The sequence below is a fragment of the Zonotrichia leucophrys genome, unplaced genomic scaffold, assembly GCF_028769735.1.
Source record: "Zonotrichia leucophrys gambelii isolate GWCS_2022_RI unplaced genomic scaffold, RI_Zleu_2.0 Scaffold_310_62237, whole genome shotgun sequence".
Lineage (NCBI taxonomy): Eukaryota > Metazoa > Chordata > Aves > Passeriformes > Passerellidae > Zonotrichia > Zonotrichia leucophrys.
The window spans coordinates 39,932-62,237 of record NW_026992515.1 but is presented as its reverse complement, the minus strand read 5'-3'; the positions used below and the strand labels follow the sequence as shown (position 1 = coordinate 62,237).

At 51.3% G+C, this 22,306-nt stretch overlaps 1 protein-coding gene across 1 annotated transcript; it reads right to left on the bottom strand.

The window, feature by feature from the left end:
- Positions 1-3,912: 3,912 nt before the first annotated feature.
- LOC135441493 (DNA (cytosine-5)-methyltransferase 1-like) lies at positions 3,913-21,646 on the bottom strand (the record flags this gene model as incomplete). Its single annotated transcript, XM_064701046.1, has 11 exons — positions 21,550-21,646; positions 19,745-19,787; positions 18,750-18,857; positions 17,441-17,679; positions 11,777-11,836; positions 11,120-11,213; positions 10,178-10,218; positions 10,032-10,083; positions 7,557-7,640; positions 7,313-7,422; positions 3,913-4,031 (listed from the first exon to the last, which is right to left on the bottom strand). Coding segments are annotated over exons 1-11 (1,009 nt in total), but the record flags the coding sequence as incomplete, so codon positions are not given.
- Positions 21,647-22,306: the final 660 nt, after the last annotated feature.

The following is a 22,306-nucleotide window of genomic DNA, read 5'->3' as shown; positions in this document are numbered from 1 at the left end:
GGAAAAAAAAAAAAAATGGGCCCCCCCCCGAAAATCAGGAAAATTCTGGAAAATGGGGAAAAAATCAAAATGGGAAACACCCCCCGAAAATCAGGAAAAACCCGGGAAAATGGGGGGAAAAAAAAATAAAAATGGGGAAACCCCCCCCCAAAAAAATCGGGAAAAAATTCGGGAAAAATTTGGGGAAAAAAATCAAAATGGGAAACCCCCCCCCAAAAATCAGGAAAATTCTGGAAAATGGGAAAAATCACAAAATGGGAAAAAGGCCAAAAAAAACCCCAAAATCAGGAAAATTTTGGAAAATGGGAAAAAAACCAAAATGTGAACCCCCCCCAAAAATCAGGAAAATCCTGGAAAATGGGAAAAAACCCAAAAAACAACAAAAATCAGGAAAATTCTGGAAAATGGGAAAAAAATCAAAATCTGAAATCCCCCCAAAAAATCAGGAAAATTCTGGAAAATGGGAAAAAAATCAAAATGGGAAACCCCCCCCGAAAATCAGGAAAATCCTGGAAAATCCTGGGAAAAAAATCAAAATGTGAAACCCCCCCCCAAAAATCAGGAAAATTCTGGAAAATGGGAAAAATCACAAAATGGGAAAAAGCCCAAAAATGTGAAAAACGTCAAGATGTGAAAAACCCCAAAATCTGGAAAACCTCAAAATCCAAAAAAGCCCAAAATCTTAAAAAGCCCAAAATGTGAAAAAGCCCAAAGTCCAAAAAACCCTAAAACCCCCAAAATCTGAAAACCCCCAGAAAACTCAAAACCCCCAAAAACCCCAAAACCCCCAAAATGTGAAAAACCCCAAAATCCTAAAAACCCCAAAATCTGAAAACCCCCAAAAATCCCAAAATGTGAAAAACCCCAAAAAACCCAAAACCCAAAATCCTAAAAAACCCAAAATTAAAACCCCCAACCCAAAATCCCCAAAAATCTGAAAAAAAACCCCAAAATTTCAAAAACCCCAAAAACCCCAAAACCCCAAATGTGAAAAACCCCAAAAACCCCAAAATCTAAAACCCCAACATCTAAAAACCCCAAAAAAACCCAAAATGTGAAAAACCCACAAAAACCCCAAAAACCCCCAAAATCTCAAAACCCCAAAACACCCAAAAACCCCCAAAAGACCCCAAAATGTGAAAAACCCCAAACAACCCCAAATAAAACCCCAAAAACCCAAAAGTGAAAAACCCCAAAATCCAAAACCCCAAATCCAAAACCCCAAAACAACCCCAAAAACCCCAAAATCTCAAAGACCCAAAACCCCCAAAAACCTCAAAACCCCAAAATCTGAAAACCCCCAAAAACCCCAAAACACCACCCAAAACCCAAAATGTGAAAAACCCAAAAACCCCAAAAACCCCAAAAACCCCAAAAACCCCAAAACCCCCAAAATCCTAAAAACCCCAAAAACCCCAAAAACCCCAAAATGTGAAAAACCCCAAAGTCTCAAAACCCCCAAAATCTCAAAACCCCCAAAACCCCAAAACCCCCAAAAACCCCAAAAACCCCAAAAACCCCAAAATCTGAAAAACCCCAAAAACCCCAAAATCTGAAAAACCCCAAAAACCCCAAAAACCCCAAAAATTCAAAAACCCCAAAACCTCCAAAAACCCCAAAAAACCCCAAAACCCCAAAAACCCCAAAATCCCAAAACCCCCCAAAACCCCAAAATCTGAAAACCCCCAAAAACCCCAAAATCTGAAAACCCCCAAAACCCCCAAAACCCCAAAAACCCAACAAAAAACCCCAAAAACCCCAAAAACCCCAAAAACCCCAAAAACCCCAAAAAACCCCAAACCCCCAAAAACCCCAAAATCTCAAAACCCCCAAAAACCCCAAAATCTGAAAAACCCCAAAACCCCCAAAAACCCCCAAAAACCCCCAAAACCCCCAAAAACCCCAAAAACCCAAAAAACCCCAAAACCCCAAAACCCACAAAAAAACCCAAAACCCCCAAAAAACCCCAAAACCCCAAAAACCCCAAAACCCCCAAAACCTGAAAACCCCAAAAACCCCAAAACCCCCCAAAACCCCAAAACCCCAAAATCTCAAAACCCCTGAAACCCCAAAACCCCAAAATGTGAAAAACCCCAAAACCTCCAAAAACCCCAAAAACCCAAAACCCCAAAACCCCCAAAAACCCCAAAATGTGAAAAACCCCCAAACCCCCAAAAACCCCCAAAAACCCCAAAAAGTGAAAAACCCCAAAACCCCCAAAAACCCCAAAATGTGAAAACCCCAAAATCTCAAAACCCCAAAAAACCCCAAAACCCCAAAAACCCCAAAATCTCAAAACCCCAAAAACCCCCAAAAACCCCAAAATCTCAAAACCCCAAAAAACCCCAAAACCCCAAAAACCCCAAAAACCCCAAAAACCCCAAAACCCCAAAACCCCCAAAAAAACCCAAAACCCCCAAAAACCCCAAAACCCCCCAAAAACCTCAAAAACCCCAAAAAACCCCCAAAACCCCCAAAATCTGAAAACCCCCAGAAAACTCAAAACTTTCAAAAGCCCCAAAACCCCAAAATCTGAAAACCCCCAAAAACCCCAAAATCTCAAAAACCCCAAAACCCCCAAAATCTGAAAACCCCAAAAACCCCAAAATCTCAAAACCCCAAAAACCCCAAAATCTCAAAAACCCCAAAACCCCCAAAATCTGAAAACCCCCAAAAACCCCAAAATCCCAAAAACCCCAAAATCTCAAAACCCCAAAATCTCAAAACCCCAAAAACCCCAAAATGTGAAAAACCCCAAAATCTCAAAACCCCAAAAACCCCAAAAACCCCAAAATCTCAAAACCCCTGAAACCCCAAAACCCCAAAATGTGAAAAACCCCAAAATGTGAAAAACCCCAAAATCTCAAAAGCCCCAAAACCCCAAAAACCCCCAAAAAACCCCAAAAAGTGAAAAACCCCAAAACCCCCAAAAACCCCCCAAAACCCCCAAAAACCCCAAAATCTCAAAACCCCAAAAACCCCAAAACCCCAAAATCTCAAAACCCCAAAAACCCCAAAATGTGAAAAACCCCAAAATCTCAAAACCCCAAAAACCCCAAAAAACCCCAAAAACCCCCCAAAAACCCCAAAACCCCAAAATCTGAAAACCCCAAAAACCCCAAAACCCCCAAAAACCCCAAAACCCCAAAAAACCCCAAAATCCCAAAACCCCAAAAACCCCCAAAAACCCCAAAATCTCAAAACCCCAAACCCCCCAAAAAAACCCCAAAAAGTGAAAAACCCCAAAACCCCAAAAACCCCAAAATCTCAAAACCCCAAAACCCCAAAAACCCCAAAATGTGAAAAACCCCCAAACCCCCAAAAAACCCCAAAAACCCCAAAATCTGAAAACCCCCAAAACCCCCAAAACCCCCAAAATGTGAAAAACCCCAAAATGTGAAAAACCCCAAAAACCCCAAAACCCCCAAAAACCCCAAAAAACCCCAAAAACCTCAAAACCCCAAAATTAAAAAACCCCAAAACCCCAAAAACCCCAAAACCCCAAAAACCCCAAAACCCCAAACCCCCAAAAGACCCCAAAATGTGAAAAACCCCCAAACCCCCAAAAAACCCCAAAAACCCCAAAATCTGAAAACCCCCAAAAAACCCCAAAATCTCAAAACCCCAAAAACCCCCAAAAACCCCAAAATGTGAAAAACCCCAAAACCTCCAAAAACCCCAAAATCTCAAAACCCCAAACCCCCAAAAACCCCAAAATCTCAAAACCCCAAAACCCCAAACCCCCAAAAACCCCAAAATGTGAAAACCCCAAACCCCAAAAAACCCCAAAAACCCCAAAATGTGAAAACCCCCAAAACCTCCAAAAACCCCAAAATCTCAAAACCCCAAAAACCCCCAAAAACCCCAAAATGTGAAAAACCCCCAAAAACCCCATATTTGGGGTTCCCTGACCGTCCAGGCTGGGGTTGTCGTCGTAGATGGGTTTGACGACGCCGCTGAAGTAAAGCTCGATGTTGCGCTCGATGAGGCCGGAGTCGAACGGACACAGGTGGCCACGCTTGTCATAGACACTGCGGGACAGGGAGTGACGTCATCAGTGACATCATCAGTGACATCATCAGTGACATCATGGAGACACCATGGAGAGGTGACACCATGGGGAGTCGAACGGACACAGGTGGCCCCGCTTGTCATACACGCTGTGGGACAGGGGGTGACATCATCAGTGACATCATCAGTGACATCATCAGTGACATCATCAGTGACATCAGTGACATCATCAGTGACATCAGTGACATCAAGGACATCATGGAGAGGTGACACCATGGGGAGTCGAACGGACACAGGTGGCCACGCTTGTCATAGACACTGCGGGACAGGGAGTGACGTCATCAGTGACATCATCAGTGACATCATCAGTGACATCATCAGTGACATCAGTGACATCATGAGGTGACACCATGGACAGGTGACACCATGGAGAGGTGACACCATGGGGAGTCGAACGGACACAGGTGGCCACGCTTGTCATACACACTGTGGGACAGGGAGTGACGTCATCAGTGACATCATCAGTGACATCATCAGTGACATCAATGACATCATCAGGTGACATCAGTGACACCATGGAGGTGGCACCATGGAGACACCATAGAGTGTTAAAGGGACACAGGTGGCCACGCTTGTCATACACGCTGTGGGACAGGGGGTGACATCATCAGTGACATCATCAGTGACATCATCAGTGACATCAATGACATCATGAGGTGACACCATGGGGAGTCGAACGGACACAGGTGGCCCCGCTTGTCATACACGCTGTGGGACAGGGGGTGACATCATCAGTGACATCATCAGTGACATCATCAGTGACATCAGTGACACCATGGAGGTGACACCATGGAGAGGTGACACCATGGGGAGTCGAACGGACACAGGTGGCCACGCTTGTCATAGACACTGTGGGACAGGGGGTGACATCATCAGTGACATCATCAGTGACATCAGTGACATCAGTGACATCATGGAGGTGACACCATAGAGGTGACATCAATGACATCAGTGACACCATGGAGGTGCCACCATGGAGAGCTGCCACCATGGAGGTGGCACCATGGACAGGGACGTTCTCACCTGAAGGAGGTGACACCAAGGGGAGGTGCCACCATGGGGAGGTGCCACCATGGGGAGGTGCCACCATGGGGAGGTGCCACCATGGAGGTGACACCAAGGACGGGACGTTCTCACCTGAAGGAGGTGCCACCAAGGGAAGGTGACACCATGGGGAGGTGACACCATGGAGAGGTGCCACCATGGAGGTGACACCATGGAGAGGTGACACCATGAGGAGGTGACACCATGGGTAGGTGCCACCAAGGACAGGACGTTCTCACCTGAAGGAGGTGCCACCAAGGGGAGGTGCCACCAAGGGGAGGTGCCACCATGGGGAGGTGCCACCATGGAGGTGCCACCATGGAGGTGCCACCATGGACAGGGAAGTTCTCGACTGAAGGACGTGACACCATGGGGAGGTGCCACTATGGAGAGGTGACACCACAGAGGTGACACCAATGGGAGGTGACACCATGGAGAGGTGACACCATGGAGGTGACACCATGGAGACACCATGGAGATGTGACACCATGGGGAGGTGACACCAAGGACAGGTGACACCATGGGGAGGTGACACCATGGACAGGACGTTCTCACCTGAAGGAGGTGCCACCATGGAGGTGCCACCATGGACGGGACGTTCTCACCTGAAGGAGGTGCCACCACGGAGGTGCCACCATGGACGGGACGTTCTCACCTGAAGGAGGTGCCACCATGGAGGTGCCACCATGGACGGGACGTTCTCACCTGAAGGAGGTGCCACCATGGAGGTGCCACCAAGGACGGGACGTTCTCACCTGAAGGAGGTGCCACCAAGGCCAGGTGCCACCATGGACAGGGACGTTCTCACCTGAAGGAGGTGCCACCATGGAGGTGCCACCATGGGGAGGTGCCACCATGGACAGGACGTTCTCAACTGAAGGAGGTGACACCAAGGGGAGGTGCCACCATGTAGGTGCCACCATGGGGAGGTGACACCATGGACAGGGATGCTCTCATCTGAAGGAGGTGCCACCAAGGCCAGGTGCCACCATGGGTAGATGACACCATGGAGAGGTGCCACCATGGAGGTGACACCATGGAGAGGTGACACCATGGGGAGGTGACACCATGGAGAGGTGACACCATGAAGTGACACCATGGAGGTGACATCAGTGACACCACAGGGAGGGGACACCATGGAGAGGTGACACCAAGGACAGGTGCCACCATGGGGAGGGGACACCACGGGCTGGGACGTTCTCACCTGAAGGAGGTGCCACCATGGACAGGTGACACCAATGGGAGGTGACACCATGGGTAGGTGACACCATGGGGAGGTGACACCATGGGGAGGTGCCACCATGGAGGTGACACCATGGAGCCACTATGGAGGTGCCACCAAGGACGGGACGTTCTCAACTGAAGGAGGTGCCACCATGGAGGTGCCACCATGGAGGTGCCACCATGGACAGGGACGTTCTCACCTGAAGGAGGTGCCACCATGGAGGTGCCACCAAGGATGGGACGTTCTCACCTGAAGGAGGTGCCACCATGGAGGTGACACCATGGAGGTGCCACCATGGGGAGGTGACACCAATGGAAGGTGACACCATGGGGAGGTGCCACCATGGAGGTGACACCATGGAGCCACTATGGAGGTGCCACCAAGGACGGGACGTTCTCAACTGAAGGAGGTGCCACCAAGGGGAGGTGACACCAATGGGAAGTGACACCATGGAGTGGTGCCACCACAGGAAGGTGACACCATGGAGTGGTGACACCTCCATGGGGAGGTGACACCAAGGACAGATGCCACCATGGGGAGGTGACACCATGGAGGGGACACCATGGAGAGGTGACACCATGGGGAGGTGCCACCATGCAGTGACACCATGGAGGTGACACCAGTGACACCACAGGGAGGAGACACCATGAGGTGCCACCATGGACAGATGCCACCATGTAGGTGCCACCATGGGGAGGTGCCACCATGGACAGGGACGTTCTCACCTGAAGGAGGTGACACCATGGGCAGGTGCCACCATGGGGAGGTGACACCAATGGAAGGTGACACCATGGGTAGATGACACCATGGGGAGGTGCCACCATGGAGAGGTGACACCATGGACAGGGACGTTCTCACCTGAAGGAGGTGCCACCATGGGGAGGTGACACCATGGGGAAGTGACACCATGGACAGATGCCACCATGGGGAGGTGCCACCATGGAGGTGCCACCATGGACAGGACGTTCTCACCTGAAGGAGGTGACCTTGTGCTGGGGCAGGTCCTCGTAGCTCTCGAACCCGTCCTCGTTGGCGTCGAAGATGGACAAGCGCTCGTCCGTCAGCATCTCCGGCTCCTCCAGCTGCGTTTGGGCCAAAAAAAACCCAAAAAAAAACCCCAAAAAATTAAAAAAAATTTTAAAAAAATTTTTAAAAAATGGGATTTAGGGATCTTTTGGATTTCCCTGATTTCAGGGAAAGAATTTTGGGTCCTTACGGCGTCGTCGGGGTCCCCTTGGAAGAATTTGAGGTCGGGGTCGTCCAGGTACTGCCGGCAGTCCAGGCATTTCGGGGGGGTGGTCTGGGGAGGAGCAGAATTCCCAAAATTATTCCCAAAATTATTCCCAAAATTAGCCAGGAATTCAAAAATTCAAAATTCAAAAATCCCCCCAAAAAAATTTGGGGTTTCACATCAGAACCAGCTTTGCCCAAAGTTATTCCCAGAATTATCCAGGAATTAAAAATTCAAAATTAAAAAATCCCAAAAAAATTTGGGGTTTCACATCAGAATCAGAATTCCCAAAATTATTCCCAAAATTAGCCAGGAATTCAAAAATTCAAAATTCAAAAATCCCCCCAAAAAAATTTGGGGTTTCACATCAGAACCAGCTTTGCCCAAAGTTATTCCCAGAATTATCCAGGAATTAAAAAAATCAAAATTAAAAAATCCCCAAGGTTTTCCCAAAGTTATTCCTGGAATTATTCTGGAGATAAAAAATTCAAAATTAAAAAATCCCAAAAAAAATTTGGGGTTTCACATCAGAATCAGATTTTCCCAAAGTTATTCCCGGAATTATCCAGGAATTAAAAAAAACAAAATTAAAAATTAAAAAATCCCCCCCAAAAAATTTGGGGTTTCACATCAGAACCAGCTTTGCCCAAAGTTATTCCCGGAATTATCCAGGATTTTGGGGAAAATTTGGGGTTTCACATCAGAATCAGAATTTCCTAAATTATTCCCAAAATTAGCCAGGAATTAATAAATTCAAAATTAAAAAATCCCCCAAAAAATTTGGGGTTTCACATCAGAACCAGCTTTTCTATTCCTGGAATTATCCAGAAATTTAAAAATTCAAAATTAAAAAATCCCCAAAAAAATTTGGGGTTTCACATCAGAACCAGCTTTGCCCAAAGTTATTCCCAAAATTAGCCAGAAATTAATAAATTAAAAATTAAAAATTAAAAATTAAAAATTAAAAAATCCCCAAGATTTTCTCAAAGTTATTCCTGGAATTATCCAGGAATTAAAAAATTCAAAATTAAAAAATCCCCAAAAACAAATTTGGGGTTTCACATCAGAACCAGCTTTTTTCTGGAATTATTCCTGGAATTATCCAGGAATTAATAAATTAAAAAATAAAAATTAAAAATTAAAAATTAAAAATTAAAAAATCCCCAAGCTTTTCTCAAAGTTATTCCTGGAATTATCCAGGATTTTGGGAAAATTCCGGGTTTCACATCAGAATCAGATTTTCCCAAAGTTATTCCCAAAATTAGCCAGGAATTCAAAAATTCAAAATTAAAAAATCCCCAAAAAATTTGGGGTTTCACATCAGAATCAGAATTTCCTAAATTATTCCCAAAATTAGCCAGGAATTCAAAAATTCAAAATTAAAAAATCCCCAAAAAAATTTGGGGTTTCACATCAGAACCAGCTTTGCCCAAAGTTATTCCCAAAATTAGCCAGGAATTAAAAAAATCAAAATTAAAAAATCCCCAAGCTTTTCCCAAAGTTATTCCTGGAATTATCCAGGATTTTGGGGAAAATTTCGGGTTTCACATCAGAATCAGATTTTCCCAAAGTTATTCCCAAAATTATCTAGGAATTCAAAAATTCAAAATTAAAAAATCCCCCAAAAAAATTTGGGGTTTCACATCAGAACCAGCTTTTCTATTCCTGGAATTATCCAGAAATTTAAAAATTCAAAATTAAAAAATCCCCCCCAAAAAATTTGGGGTTTCACATCAGAACCAGCTTTGCCCAAAGTTATTCCCAAAATTATCCAGGAATTAATAAATTAAAAATTAAAAATTAAAAATTAAAAAATCCCCAAGCTTTTCTCAAAGTTATTCCTGGAATTATTCTGGAATTTAAAAATTCAAAATTAAAAAATCTCCAAAAACAAATTTGGGGTTTCACATCAGAACCAGCTTTTTTCTGGAATTATTCCTGGAATTATCCAGGAATTAAAAAATTAAAAATTAAAAAATCCCCAAGCTTTTCCCAAAGTTACTCCTGAAATTATTCTGGAATTAAAAAATTAAAAATTAAAAAATCCCCAAGCTTTTCCCAAAGTTACTCCTGGAATTATCCAGGAATTAATAAATTAAAAATTAAAAATTAAAAAATCCCCAAGCTTTTCCCAAAGTTACTCCTGGAATTATCCAGGAATTAATAAATTAAAAATTAAAAATTAAAAATTAAAAAATCCCCAAGCTTTTCCCAAAGTTACTCCTGGAATTCTCCAGGAATTAAAAAATTTAAAAATTAAAAAATCCCCAAGCTTTTCCCAAAGTTATTCCTGGAAAAATTCAGATTTTGGGGAAAATTTGGGGTTTCATTTGGGAACTTTAATGGGTTTCTATTCCCATAGCATCATCCACCCTTTGGAACACCCCAAAAAAATTAAAATTTAAGAGATTTAAATGATTAAAAAACCCCAAAAAAAAGCTGGAATTAGGAAAAACTCACTTTAGCAGGAGCAGAAATTTTAACCTGAGGGATTTCGTCTTTGATTTCCGACCTGGGAGGGAAAAAATGAAATTTTGGGGTGAGATTGGAGGGATTGTCACCGATGGAATCGTCATTGGCAGCGGGAAATTTCCCTTTTTCCTCACCCATCTTTGGTTTCCATTTTCATCCTTTTCTCATCTTGATCCTGGGGAAAAAAGGGAAAAAAAATGGGAAAAAATGGGGAAAAAATGGGAAAAAATGGGAAAAAATGGGGGGAAAATGGGGAAAAAATGGGAAAAAATGGGGAAAATATGGGGGAAAAATGGGGGAAAAATGGGGGGAAAATGGGGAAAAAAAAGGGAAAAAATGGGAAAAGAATGGGAAAAGAATGGGAAAAAATGGGGAAAAAATGGGGAAAAAATGGAGAAAAAAATGGGAAAAAATGGGAAATGAATGGGAAAAATAGGGAAAAAGAATGGGAAAAAAATGGGGAAAATGGGAAAAAAATGGGAAAAGAATGGGGAAAAATGGGGGAAAAAATGGGAAAAAATGGGAATAAAATGGGAAAAAATGGGGGAAAATGGGAAAAATGGGGAAAAATGGGAAAAAATGGGGGGAAAATGGGGAAAAAATGGGAAATGAATGGGGAAAAATGGGAAAAATGGGGAAATGAATGGGGAAAAAATGGGAAAAAAAGGGGGAAAAATGGGGAAAAATTAGGGAAAAAATGGGGAAAAAATGGGAAATGAATAGGAAAAAATGGGGGGAAATGGGAAAAAAAGGGGGAAAAAATGGGAAATGAATGGGGAAAAATGGGGGAAAATGGGGAAAAATGGGAAATGAATGGGAAAAAAGGGGAAAAAATGGGGGAAAAATGGGAAATGAATAGGAAAAAAATGGGGGAAAATGGGAAAAAAAGGGGAAAAAATCGGGAAAAAAATGAGGAAAGGAGCAGGAAAAGGTGGCCAAAAATTCTGGGAAATTTCCCAGGATCTCACAAGAGAGCAAAATCCTGGGAAATCACCCCAAAAATGGTCTGGGATGCCACCAGTGCCCAAAATCCTGAGAAATCACCCCAAGAAAAGCTCAGAGGTGCCACCACCGACCTTCTCCTGCAGCTCCTCCTCCTCCTCCCTCTCCAGGCTCGGCAGCTCCGCCTTCGCGTCCCCGTTGGATTGCTCCGATTTCCGCTTGTTGGGTCTGGGGGGAGCCGGGAGGGAATTTTGGGGGGATTGGGAAAGTTTGGGGTGAGGAAGAGGAGGGTGAGGAAGAGGAGGGTGAGGAAGAGGAGGGTGAGGAAGAGGAGGGTGAGGAAGAGGAGGGTGAGGTCCCCACTGACCCTTTGGGAATTTTGGGGGGACACAAGGAAGGCTTGGGGTGAGGAAGAGGAGGGTGAGGAAGAGGAGGGTGAGGAAGGGGAGGGTGAGGAAGAGGAGGGTGAGGAAGAGGAGGGTGAGGTCCCCACTGACCCTTTGGGAATTTTGGGGGGATTTGGGAAGGTTTGGGGGTGAGGAGGGTGAGGAAGAGGAGGGTGAGGTGCCCCACTGACCCTTTGGGAATTTTGGGGGGATTTGGGAAGGTTTGGGGTGAGGAAGAGGAGGGTGAGGAAGAGGAGGGTGAGGAAGAGGAGGGTGAGGAAGAGGAGGGTGAGGAAGAGGAGGGTGAGGAAGAGGAGGGTGAGGTCCCCACTGACCCTTTGGGAATTTTGGGGGGACACGAGGAAGGTTTGGGGTGAGGAAGAGGAGGGTGAGGTCCCCACTGACCCTTTGGACAGCAGGCTGAGGATGGACGGCTGCCGGCCGGAGCTGCGCGTGACCCGAGAGCTGGACCAAAACGTGAACCCCAAAACCCACCCGAAAGTGACCCCAAAACCCTTCCTGAGACCCCAAAAACCCACCCTGGGACCCCAAAAACCCTTCCTGAGACCCCAAAATCCACCTGGGAAAAACCCAAAAAACCATCGAGGACCAAAACGTCCCTGAGACCCAAAATCCTCCAGTAGAGCCGCCAAATCCTCCGGGATGACCCAAAACCGCTCTGGACCCCAAAACCCTTGGAGACCCCAAAAACCTCAAGGTGACCCCAAACCTTCCTGAGACCCCAAAACCTCTTCCTCAGACCCTTCAAATTCCTCCCTGAGGGACCCAAAACCTTCGTGAGGACCCAAACTGCTGAGGAAGCCGAGGAGAAAGGAGGACAGGAAAGAGTGGGAAGAGGGGTGAGCCAAGACCACTGAGGACCACTAAGAACTTGGCTGAGGACCCCAAAAGTGGGCCCCTGAGACCCAGAAGAGAACTGGTGAGGAGAGAGGTGAGAAAGGAGGTGAGCAAGAGGGTGAGCCCCAAAGAGGGAGAAGTAGGTGAGGAAGAGAGGGTGAGGTCCCCACTGAACCCTTGGGAATTTTGGGGGATCCCAGAAGCTTGGGGTGAGGAAGAGAGGTGAGGACCCCAACCCGAGGTGACCAAGAGATCGCACGATGAGGGACCGAAGAGACCGGGCTGAGACCCACAAACCCTGAATTTGGGACCCAAAATCTTCGTAAAGGAGATCCCAAACCCTTCCTGAACCCAAAACCACCCTGAGACCCAAAACCCTTCCTGAGACCCCAAAACCCTGAGACCCCAAAATCCACCCTGAGACCCCAAAACCCCCCTGAGACCCCAAAACCCTCCTGAACCCAAACCCCCTGAACCCCAAAACCCCCTGAGACCCCAAAACCTCCTGAGACCCCAAAACCCCCTGAGACCCCAAAATCCTCCCTGAGACCCCAAAACCCTCCCTGAGATCCCAAAACCCTCCCTGAGACCCCAAAATCCCCCTGAGACCCCAAAATCCCCCTGAGACCCCAAAACCCTCCCTGAGACCCAAAACCCTCCTGAGACCCCAAAACCCTCCTGAGACCCAAAACCCTCCCAAGGACCCCAAAACCCTTCCTGAGACCCCAAAACCTTCCTGAGACCCCAAAACCCTCCTGAGACCCCAAAACCCTCCCAAGGAGATCCCACTCTCCCCCACGGAACGCACCCCCCCAGAACCCAAAACCTTCATGAGACCCCAAAACCTTCCTGAGACCCCAAAACCCTTCCTGAGACCCCAAAATTCCTCTCGGGGAGATCCCAAAACCACCCTGAGACCCCAAACCCTCCTGAGACCCCAAAACCTCCCTGAGACCCCAAACCCACCCTGAGACCCCAAAATCCACCCTGAGACCCCAAAACCCCCCCTGAGACCCCAAAATCCACCCTGAGACCCCAAAACCCCTCCTGAGACCCCAAAACCCTCCCTGGACCCAAAATCCACCTGAGACCCCAAAACCCATCCTGAGACCCCAAAACCCACCCTGAGACCCCAAAACCCTTCCTGAGACCCCAAAACCCTCCCAAAGGTGACCCCAAAACCCACCCTGAGACCCCAAAACCCTTCCTGAGACCCAAAACCACCCTGGACCCCAAAACCCTTCCTGAGACCCCAAAATCCACCCTGAGACCCCAAAACCCACCCTGAGACCCCAAAACCCTCCCTGGGACCCCAAAACCCACCCTGAGACCCCAAAACCCTTCCAGAGGAGACCCCAAAACCCTTCCTGAGACCCCAAAACCCCTCCTGAGACCCCAAAACCCTTCCTGAGACCCCAAAATCCTCCTGAGACCCCAAAACCTTCCTGAGACCCCAAAACCCCTCCTGAGACCCCAAAACCCTTCCTGAGACCCCAAATCCTCCCTGAGACCCCAAAACCCGTCCTGAGACCCCAAAACCCTCCAAAGGTGACCCCAAAATCCACCCTGAGACCCCAAAACCCTCCTGAGACCCCAAAATCCTCCCTGAGACCCCAAAACCCTTCCAGAGGAGACCCCAAAACCTCCCAAGGTGACCCCAAAACCTTCCTGAGACCCCAAAACCTTCTGAAACCCCAAACCACCCTGAGACCCAACTCACCCTGAGACCCCAAAACCCGTCCTGAGACCCCAAAACCCTCCCAAAGGTGACCCCAAAACCCACCCTGAGACCCCAAAACCCTTCCTGAGACCCCAAAATCCTTCCTGAGACCCCAAAATCCTTCCTGAGACCCCAAAACCCTTCCTGAGACCCCAAACCCACCCTGAGACCCCAAAGCCCTTCCTGAGACCCCAAAATCCACCCTGAGACCCCAAAACCCTTCCTGAGACCCCAAAATCCACCCTGAGACCCCAAACCCCCCCCTGAGACCCCAAAACCCCCCTGAGACCCCAAAACCCTCCCTGAGACCCCAAAATCCACCCTGAGACCCCAAAACCCTTCCTGAGACCCCAAAACCCTCCCAAAGGTGACCCCAAAACCCATCCTGAGACCCCAAAACCCTCCTGAGACCCAAAACCCTTCCTGAGACCCCAAAATCCACCCTGAGACCCCAAACCCCCCCTGAGACCCCAAAACCCTCCCAAAGGTGACCCCAAAACCCTTCCTGAGACCCCAAAATCCTCCCTGAGACCCCAAAACCCTTCCTGAGACCCCAAAACCCTTCATGAGACCCCAAAACCACCCTGAGACCCCAAATCCACCCTGAGACCCCAAAAAACCAACCTGAGACCCCAAAATCCTCCCTGAGACCCCAAAACCCTCCCAAAGGTGACCCCAAAACCCTTCCTGAGACCCAAAATCCACCCTGAGACCCCAAAACCCTCCCTGAGACCCCAAAACCCTTCCAGAGGAGACCCCAAAACCCTCCCAAAGGTGACCCCAAAACCCTTCCAGAGACCCCAAAATCCACCCTGAGACCCCAAAATTCACCCTGAGACCCCAAAACCCTTCCTGAGACCCCAAAACCCGTCCTGAGACCCCAAAACCCTCCCAAAGGTGACCCCAAAACCCTTCCTGAGACCCCAAAACCCACCCTGAGACCCCAAAACCCATCCTGAGACCCCAAAATCCATCCTGAGACCCCAAAATCCATCCTGAGACCCCAAAATCCTCCCTGAGACCCCAAAACCCTTCCAGAGACCCCAAAACCCTCCTGAGACCCCAAAATCCACCCTGAGACCCCAAAACCCTTCCTGAGACCCCAAAACCCTCCCAAAGGTGACCCCAAAACCCTTCCTGAGACCCCAAAACCCTTCCTGAGACCCCAAAATCCTCCCTGAGACCCCAAAACCCTTCCTGAGACCCCAAAACCCCTCCTGAGACCCCAAAATCCTTCCTGAGACCCCAAAACCCTTCCTGAGACCCCAAAATCCTCCCTGAGACCCCAAAACCCTTCCTGAGACCCCAAAACCCACCCTGAGACCCCAAAACCCTTCCTGAGACCCCAAACCCACCCTGAGACCCCAAAACCCTTCCTGAGACCCCAAAACCCTCCTGAGACCCCAAAATCCTTCCCAAGGAGATCGCAGCTCTCGTTCCCAACAGGAACTGTTGCACCCCAAACCAGGACACCCCAAAACCCTTCATGAGGAGACCCCAAAATCCTTCCTGAGACCCCAAAACCCTCCCAAAGGTGACCCCAAAATTCCTCTCGAGGAGATCCCAAAATCCACCCTGAGACCCCAAACCCAACCCTGAGACCCCAAAACCCTTCCTGAGACCCCAAAACCCTTCCTGAGACCCCAAAATCCACCCTGAGACCCCAAACCCCCCCCTGAGACCCCAAAACCCTCCCAAAGGTGACCCCAAAACCCTCCCTGAGACCCCAAAACCCACCCTGAGACCCCAAAACCCACCCTGAGACCCCAAAACCCTTCCTGAGACCCCAAAATCCTCCCTGAGACCCCAAACCCACCCTGAGACCCCAAAACCCTCCCAAAGGTGACCCCAAAACCCTTCCTGAAACCCCAAACCCACCCTGAGACCCCAAAACCCTTCCTGAGACCCCAAAACCCTCCCTGAGACCCCAAAACCCTCCCTGAGACCCCAAAACCCACCCTGAGACCCCAAAATCCACCCTGAGACCCCAAAACCCTTCCTGAGACCCCAAAATCCTTCCTGAGACCCCAAAACCCTTCCTGAGACCCCAAAATCCACCCTGAGACCCCAAAATCCTCCCTGAGACCCCAAAACCCTTCCTGAGACCCCAAAACCCTTCCTGAGACCCCAAAACCCTCCCAAAGGTGACCCCAAAACCCACCCTGAGACCCCAAAACCCTTCCTGAGACCCCAAAACCCCTCCTGAGACCCCAAAACCCACCCTGAGACCCCAAAACCCATCCTGAGACCCCAAAACCCTCCCAAAGGTGACCCCAAAACCCTTCCTGAAACCCCAAACCCACCCTGAGACCCCAAAACCCTTCCAGAGACCCCAAAACCCTTCCTGAGACCCCAAAATCCACCCTGAGACCCCAAAACCCTCCCTGAGACCCCAAAACCCCCCCTGAGACCCCAAAACCCTTCCAGAGGAGACCCCAAAACCCTCCCAAAGGTGACCCCAAAACCCTTCCTGAGACCCCAAACCCACCCTGAGACCCCAAAACCCACCCTGAGACCCCAAAACCCTTCCTGAGACCCCAAAACCCTTCCTGAGACCCCAAAATCCTTCCCAAGGAGATCCCAGCTCTCGTTCCCAACAGGAACTGTCACACCCCAACCCAGGACACCCCAAAACCCTTCATGAGGAGACCCCAAAATCCTTCCTGAGACCCCAAAACCCTTCCTGAGACCCCAAAATTCCTCTCGAGGAGATCCCAAAATCCACCCTGAGACCCCAAACCCACCCTGAGACCCCAAAACCCTCCCTGAGACCCCAAAACCCTTCCAGAGACCCCAAAACCCTCCCTGAGACCCCAAAACCCACCCTGAGACCCCAAAATCCTCCCTGAAACCCCAAACCCACCCTGAGACCCCAAAACCCTTCCTGAGACCCCAAAACCCACCTGAGACCCCAAAACCCTTCATGAGACCCAAAACTCACCCGGAGACCCCAAAACTCACACGGAGACCCCAAAATCCTCCCTGAGACCCCAAAACCCCTCCTGAGACCCCAAAACCCTTCCTGAGACCCCAAACCCACCCTGAGACCCCAAAACCCTTCCTGAGACCCCAAAACCCTTCCTGAGACCCCAAAACCCTCCCAAAGGTGACCCCAAAACCCACCCTGAGACCCCAAACCCACCCTGAGACCCCAAAACCCTTCCTGAGACCCCAAAACCCTCCCAAAGGTGACCCCAAAACCCTTCCTGAGACCCCAAAACCCTTCCAGAGACCCCAAAACCCTTCCAGAGACCCCAAAACCCTTCCTGAGACCCCAAAATCCTTCCTGAGACCCCAAAACCCTTCCCAAGGAGATCCCAGCTCTCAATCCCAACAGGAACTGTCACACCCCAACCCAGGACACCCCAAAACCCTTCCTGAACAAACCCCCCCAATCCCACCAGGAACTGCCCCACCCCCAACCCTCCCCAGCCCCACAAGCCCCCATTTACACCCCAAAAAAAAAACCCAAAAAAACCCCAAAAAAAAACCCCAAATCCTCACTTTTGGCGTCGCCGTTGGAGCGGCTCCTGCGGGGTTTGCGGGCGCGGGCGGCGGGGCCGGAGCAGGACGGGGACGGGGCCGCTCCTTCCTCCACCTCCATGGCTCCATCCTCATCCTCATCGCTGCCCAGGGCCCCGTTCCCGTTGGGATTGGGGTCCCCGGAGCCGTTTGGGGGGGCTGAGAGCTCCTGGCGGAGCAGCGCCTTCACCTTGGCCAGGTAACGCTCCTGGGGAGGGGGGCACAAAATCGAACCCCAAATCCTGCGGGGATCCCAAATTGTGATCCCAAATCCTGGGGGGATCCCAAATTGTGATCCCAAATCCTGGGGGGATCCCAAATCCCGGGGTTTGATCCCAAATCCCGGGGTTTGATCCCAAATCCTGGGGTTTGATCCCAAATCCTGGGGGGATCCCAAATCCTGGGGGGATCCCAAATCGTGATCCCAAATCCTGGGGTGTGATCCCAAATCCTGGGGGGATCCCAAATCGTGACCCCAAATCCTGGGGTGTGATCCCAAATCCCACAGGGATCCATAATCCCAAATCCTGAGGTTTGATCCCAAATCCCACAGGGAAAGTGATCCCAAATCCTGGGGTTTGGTCCCAAATCCCACAGAGATTCATGATCCCAAATCCCAGGGTGTGATCCCAAATCCGCAGCAGCGCCTTCACCTTGGCCAGGTAACGCTCCTGGGGAGGGGGGCACAAAATCAAACCCCAAATCCTGGGGGGATCCCAAATCCTGGGGGGATCCCAAATCCCGGGGCTTGATCCCAAATCCTGGGGTGTGATCCCAAATCGTGATCCCAAATCCCGGGGTTTGGTCCCAAATCCCACAGAGATTCATGATCCCAAATCCCAGATGTTTTATCCCAAATCCAAGGGTTTTACCCCAAATCCAGGTGTTTTACCCCAAATCCCACTGTTTTACCCCAAATCCCACTGTTTTAGCTCAAACCCCAGATGTTTTACCCCAATCCAGGTGTTCTACCCCAAATCCAGGTGTTTTACCCCAAATCCAGGTGTTTTACCCCAAATCCAGGTGTTTTACCCCAAATCCAGGTGTTTTACCCCAAATCCAGGTTTTTACCCCAAACCCCAGATGTTCTACCCCAAATCCCAAATGTTTTACCCCAAACCCCAGGTGTTTTACCCCAAACCCCAGGTGTTTTACCCCAAATCCAGGTGTTTTACCCCAAATCCAGGTGTTTTACCCCAAATCCAGGTGTTTTACCCCAAATCCAGGTGTTTTACCCCAAATCCCGGGTTTTTGCCCCAATCCAGGCTCAGCTCTCACCTCCGACAGCTCCTCCCGGCGCAGTTTGGCCTCGAGCTCGCTGAGCTGCAGCTGCACCTCGGCCTGCAGGAAGCCGTGGATGAGGCTGAGCTTCTCCTGCACGCTCTCCTGGGGACATTGGGGACATTGGGGACATTGGGGACACCTTGGGGACATTGGGGACATGGCAGGGACATTGGGGACATTGGGGATGGAGGTGACACCATGGGGACATTGGGGACATCAGGAGCAGGAAGCCGTGGATGAGGCTGAGCTTCTCCTGCACGCTCTCCTGGGGACACCTTGGGGACAGCGGGGACAGTGGGGACACCTTGGGGACACTGGGGACATGGCAGGGACATTGGGGACACCGTGGGGACATTGGGGACATGGCAGGGACATTGGGGACACCTTGGGGACATTGGGGACACCATGGGGACATGGGGAGCAGGAAGCCGTGGATGAGGCTGAGCTTCTCCTGCACGCTCTCCTGGGGACAGTGGGGACAGTGGGGACACCTTGGGGACACCATGGGGACATTGGGGACACCTTGGGGACATTGGGGACACCTTGGGGACATTGGGGACACCGTGGGGACATTGGGGACATTCAGGTGACACTGGGGACACTCACGACTGGCAGGTGACACTGGGGACATTCCAGGACACTCAGGTGACATTGGGGACACTCAGGTGACACTGGGGACACTCAGGACACTCAGGTGACACTCCAGGACACCCAGGTGACATTGGGGACACTCAGGACACCCAGGTGACATTGGGGACACTCGGGTGACATTGGGGACACCCAGGTGACACTGGGGACACCCAGGTGACATTGGGGACACTCAGGTGACACCGGGGACATTCAGGACACCCAGGTGACACTGGGGACACTCAGGTGACACTGGGGACACCCAGGTGACATTGGGGACACTCGGGTGACACTGGGGACACTCAGGTGACACTGGGGACACTCAGGACACCCAGGTGACACTGGGGACATTCAGGACTCACCTTCTCTCCCAGGTTCTCCTCATCCCGCTCCAGGTCCTGCAGCCTGGGGTGGGGACACCGAGAGAGGGGACAAAGGGACAAAAAGGGACAAAAAGGGACAATCAGACCATCGGGATTGGGGTCAGGACCCCCAAATTGGGTCAGGAACGCTGGGATTGGGGTCAGGATCCCAGAAATGGGGTCAGAACCCCCAAATTGGGGACAGAACCCCCAGGATTGGGGTCAGGACCATCAGGATTGGGGACAGAACCTCTGGGATTGGGTCAGGACCCCAAAATTGGGGACAGAACCCCCAGGATTGGGGTCAGGACCCTCAGATTTGGATCAGGACCCCCAGATTTGGGGTCAGGACCCCCAGATTTGGGTCAGGAGCCCCAAATTGGGGCCAGAACCATCAGGATTGGGGACAGAACCCCCAGGATTGGGGTCAGAATCCCAGAAATGGGGTCAGGACCCCCAAATTTGGGTCAGGGGCCCAGGATTGGGGTCAGGACCCCCAAATTGGGGTCAGGAAACCCAGATTGGGGTCAGGACCCCCAGATTGGGGTCAGAAATCCCAGAACTGGGGTCAGGACCCCCAGATCAGGGCCCGAACCCCAGATTTGGGCCAGGACCCTCAGATTTGGGTCAGGTACCCCAAATTGGGGTCAGGACCCCAAAATGGGGCAGGGGGGATTTGGGGGTCCGGGGCTGGAGAGGGGTGGGGGTTCCCAAAATATGGGGGGGGTCACTTTGGTGGGGGTCAGGGTTATTTTGGGGGGTTCAGGGCAGTTCTTGGGGGGCTCAGGGTGATTTTGGGGGTATCAGGGTGACTTTTGGGGGGGTTTGAGGGGGATCAGGGTAATTTTGGGTGTATCAGGGTGACTTTTGGGGGGGTTTGAGGGGGATCAGGGTAATTTTGGGGGTATCAGGGTAATTTTGGGGGGGTCAGGGTAATTTTGGGGGGTTTGAGGGGGATCAGGGTAATTTTGGGGGGTTCAGGGGGTCAGTGCAGTTCTTTGGAGGGTCAGGGTAATTTTGGGGGGATCAGGGTAATTTTGGGGTGTCTCAGCCCATCCTGGGGGGGTCTCAGCCCATCCTGGGGGTGTCTCAGCCCATCCTGAGGGGTCTCAGCCTATCCTGGGTGGGGGTCTCAGCCCATCCTGAGGGGTCTCAGCCCATCCTGGGGGTCTCAGCCCATCCTGGGTGGGCTCTGAGAGGACATGAGAGGCTCTGAGGGCTGTGACTGCAAGTGAGGGTTGTGAGTTCTGAAAGCTCTGAGGGGCTCTGAAGGCTGTGAGGGGCTCTGAAAGCTCTGAAGGTTCTGGGGGGCTCTAAGGGCTCTAAAAGCTGTGAGGGGCTCTGAGGGCTGTGACTGCAGTGAGGGTTGTGAGTTCTGAAGGCTCTGAGGGCTGTGAGGGGCTCTGAAAGCTCTGAGGGCTATGAGGGGCTTTAAGGGCTCTAAAAGCTGTGAGGGGCTCTGAAAGCTGTGAGGGGCTCTGAGGGCTGTGAAGGGCTCTAAGGGCTCTGAGGGGCTGTGAAAGCTGTGAGGGGCTCTGAGAGCTCTGAAAGCTCTGAGGGGCTCTAAGGGCTCTGAGGGGTGTGAGGGGCTCTGAGGGGCTGTGAAAGCTCTGAAGGCTCTGAGGGGCTCCAAGGGCTCTGAGGGGCTCTGAGAGCTCTGAAGGCTCTGAGGGGCGTAAGGAGCTCTGAGGGGCGTAAGGAGCTCTGAGGGCTAGGAAGGGGCTCCAAGGGCTGCGAGCTCTGCGAGAGCGGGGCCCCATTCCCCCATTCCCGCCTCGCTCCCGCGTCTCCCGGCCGGGACTCACCGTCGGCGCAGCTCGGCGGGCAGCGGGGCCGGCGGCAGCGGCGCGGCGCGGGCCGGCATCGGGAGCGGCTCGGCGGGGCCCGGGCGGGGGGCGCGGGGCGGGCTCGGGGCCCGGTTCCGGGCCGGGTTCGGGGCCGCGCTCGGGGCCCGGCTCGGCGGGACCGGGAGCGGCTTCGCGCGGAAACGAGCGGCGGGAGCGGGGCGGCGCCGACCACCGCGCGGGGGGAGCCGGCGCGCACCATGCTGCCGCCGCGGGGGGGGACAGAGCGGGGCCAGGCGGCGTCTGCCGGGCCGGGGGGACCGGGAGGGGATCGGGGGAGACCGAGGAGGGACCGGAGGGGTCGGGGCGGTACCGGGAGCGGCGGAGGGGGGGTGAACGGAGCGGTGAGGGGGGAGTGGGAGGTACCACTGAGGGAAGATGGGGGGAGGCGGGAAATACCACTAAGGCGGGTGGGAGGTACCACTGAGGGGAAATGGGGGGAGGCGGGAGATACCACTGAGGGGGAATGGGAGGTACCACTGAGGGGGAATGGGAGGTACCACTGAGGGGAGATGGGGGGAGGCGGGCGGAACCACTGATTGAAGTGGGAGATACCATTGAGTGGAGATGGGGGGGAGCCGAGAGGTACCACTGTGAGCGCGGGGGGTTGTGTGGGGCGTACCACTCAAAGGCAGCGCGGGGGGCAACACCAAAGTGGATGGACTGTACCACTGGGAAGGGGGGGGGGGAACATTCTCACAGGGCTGTACCACTGTAG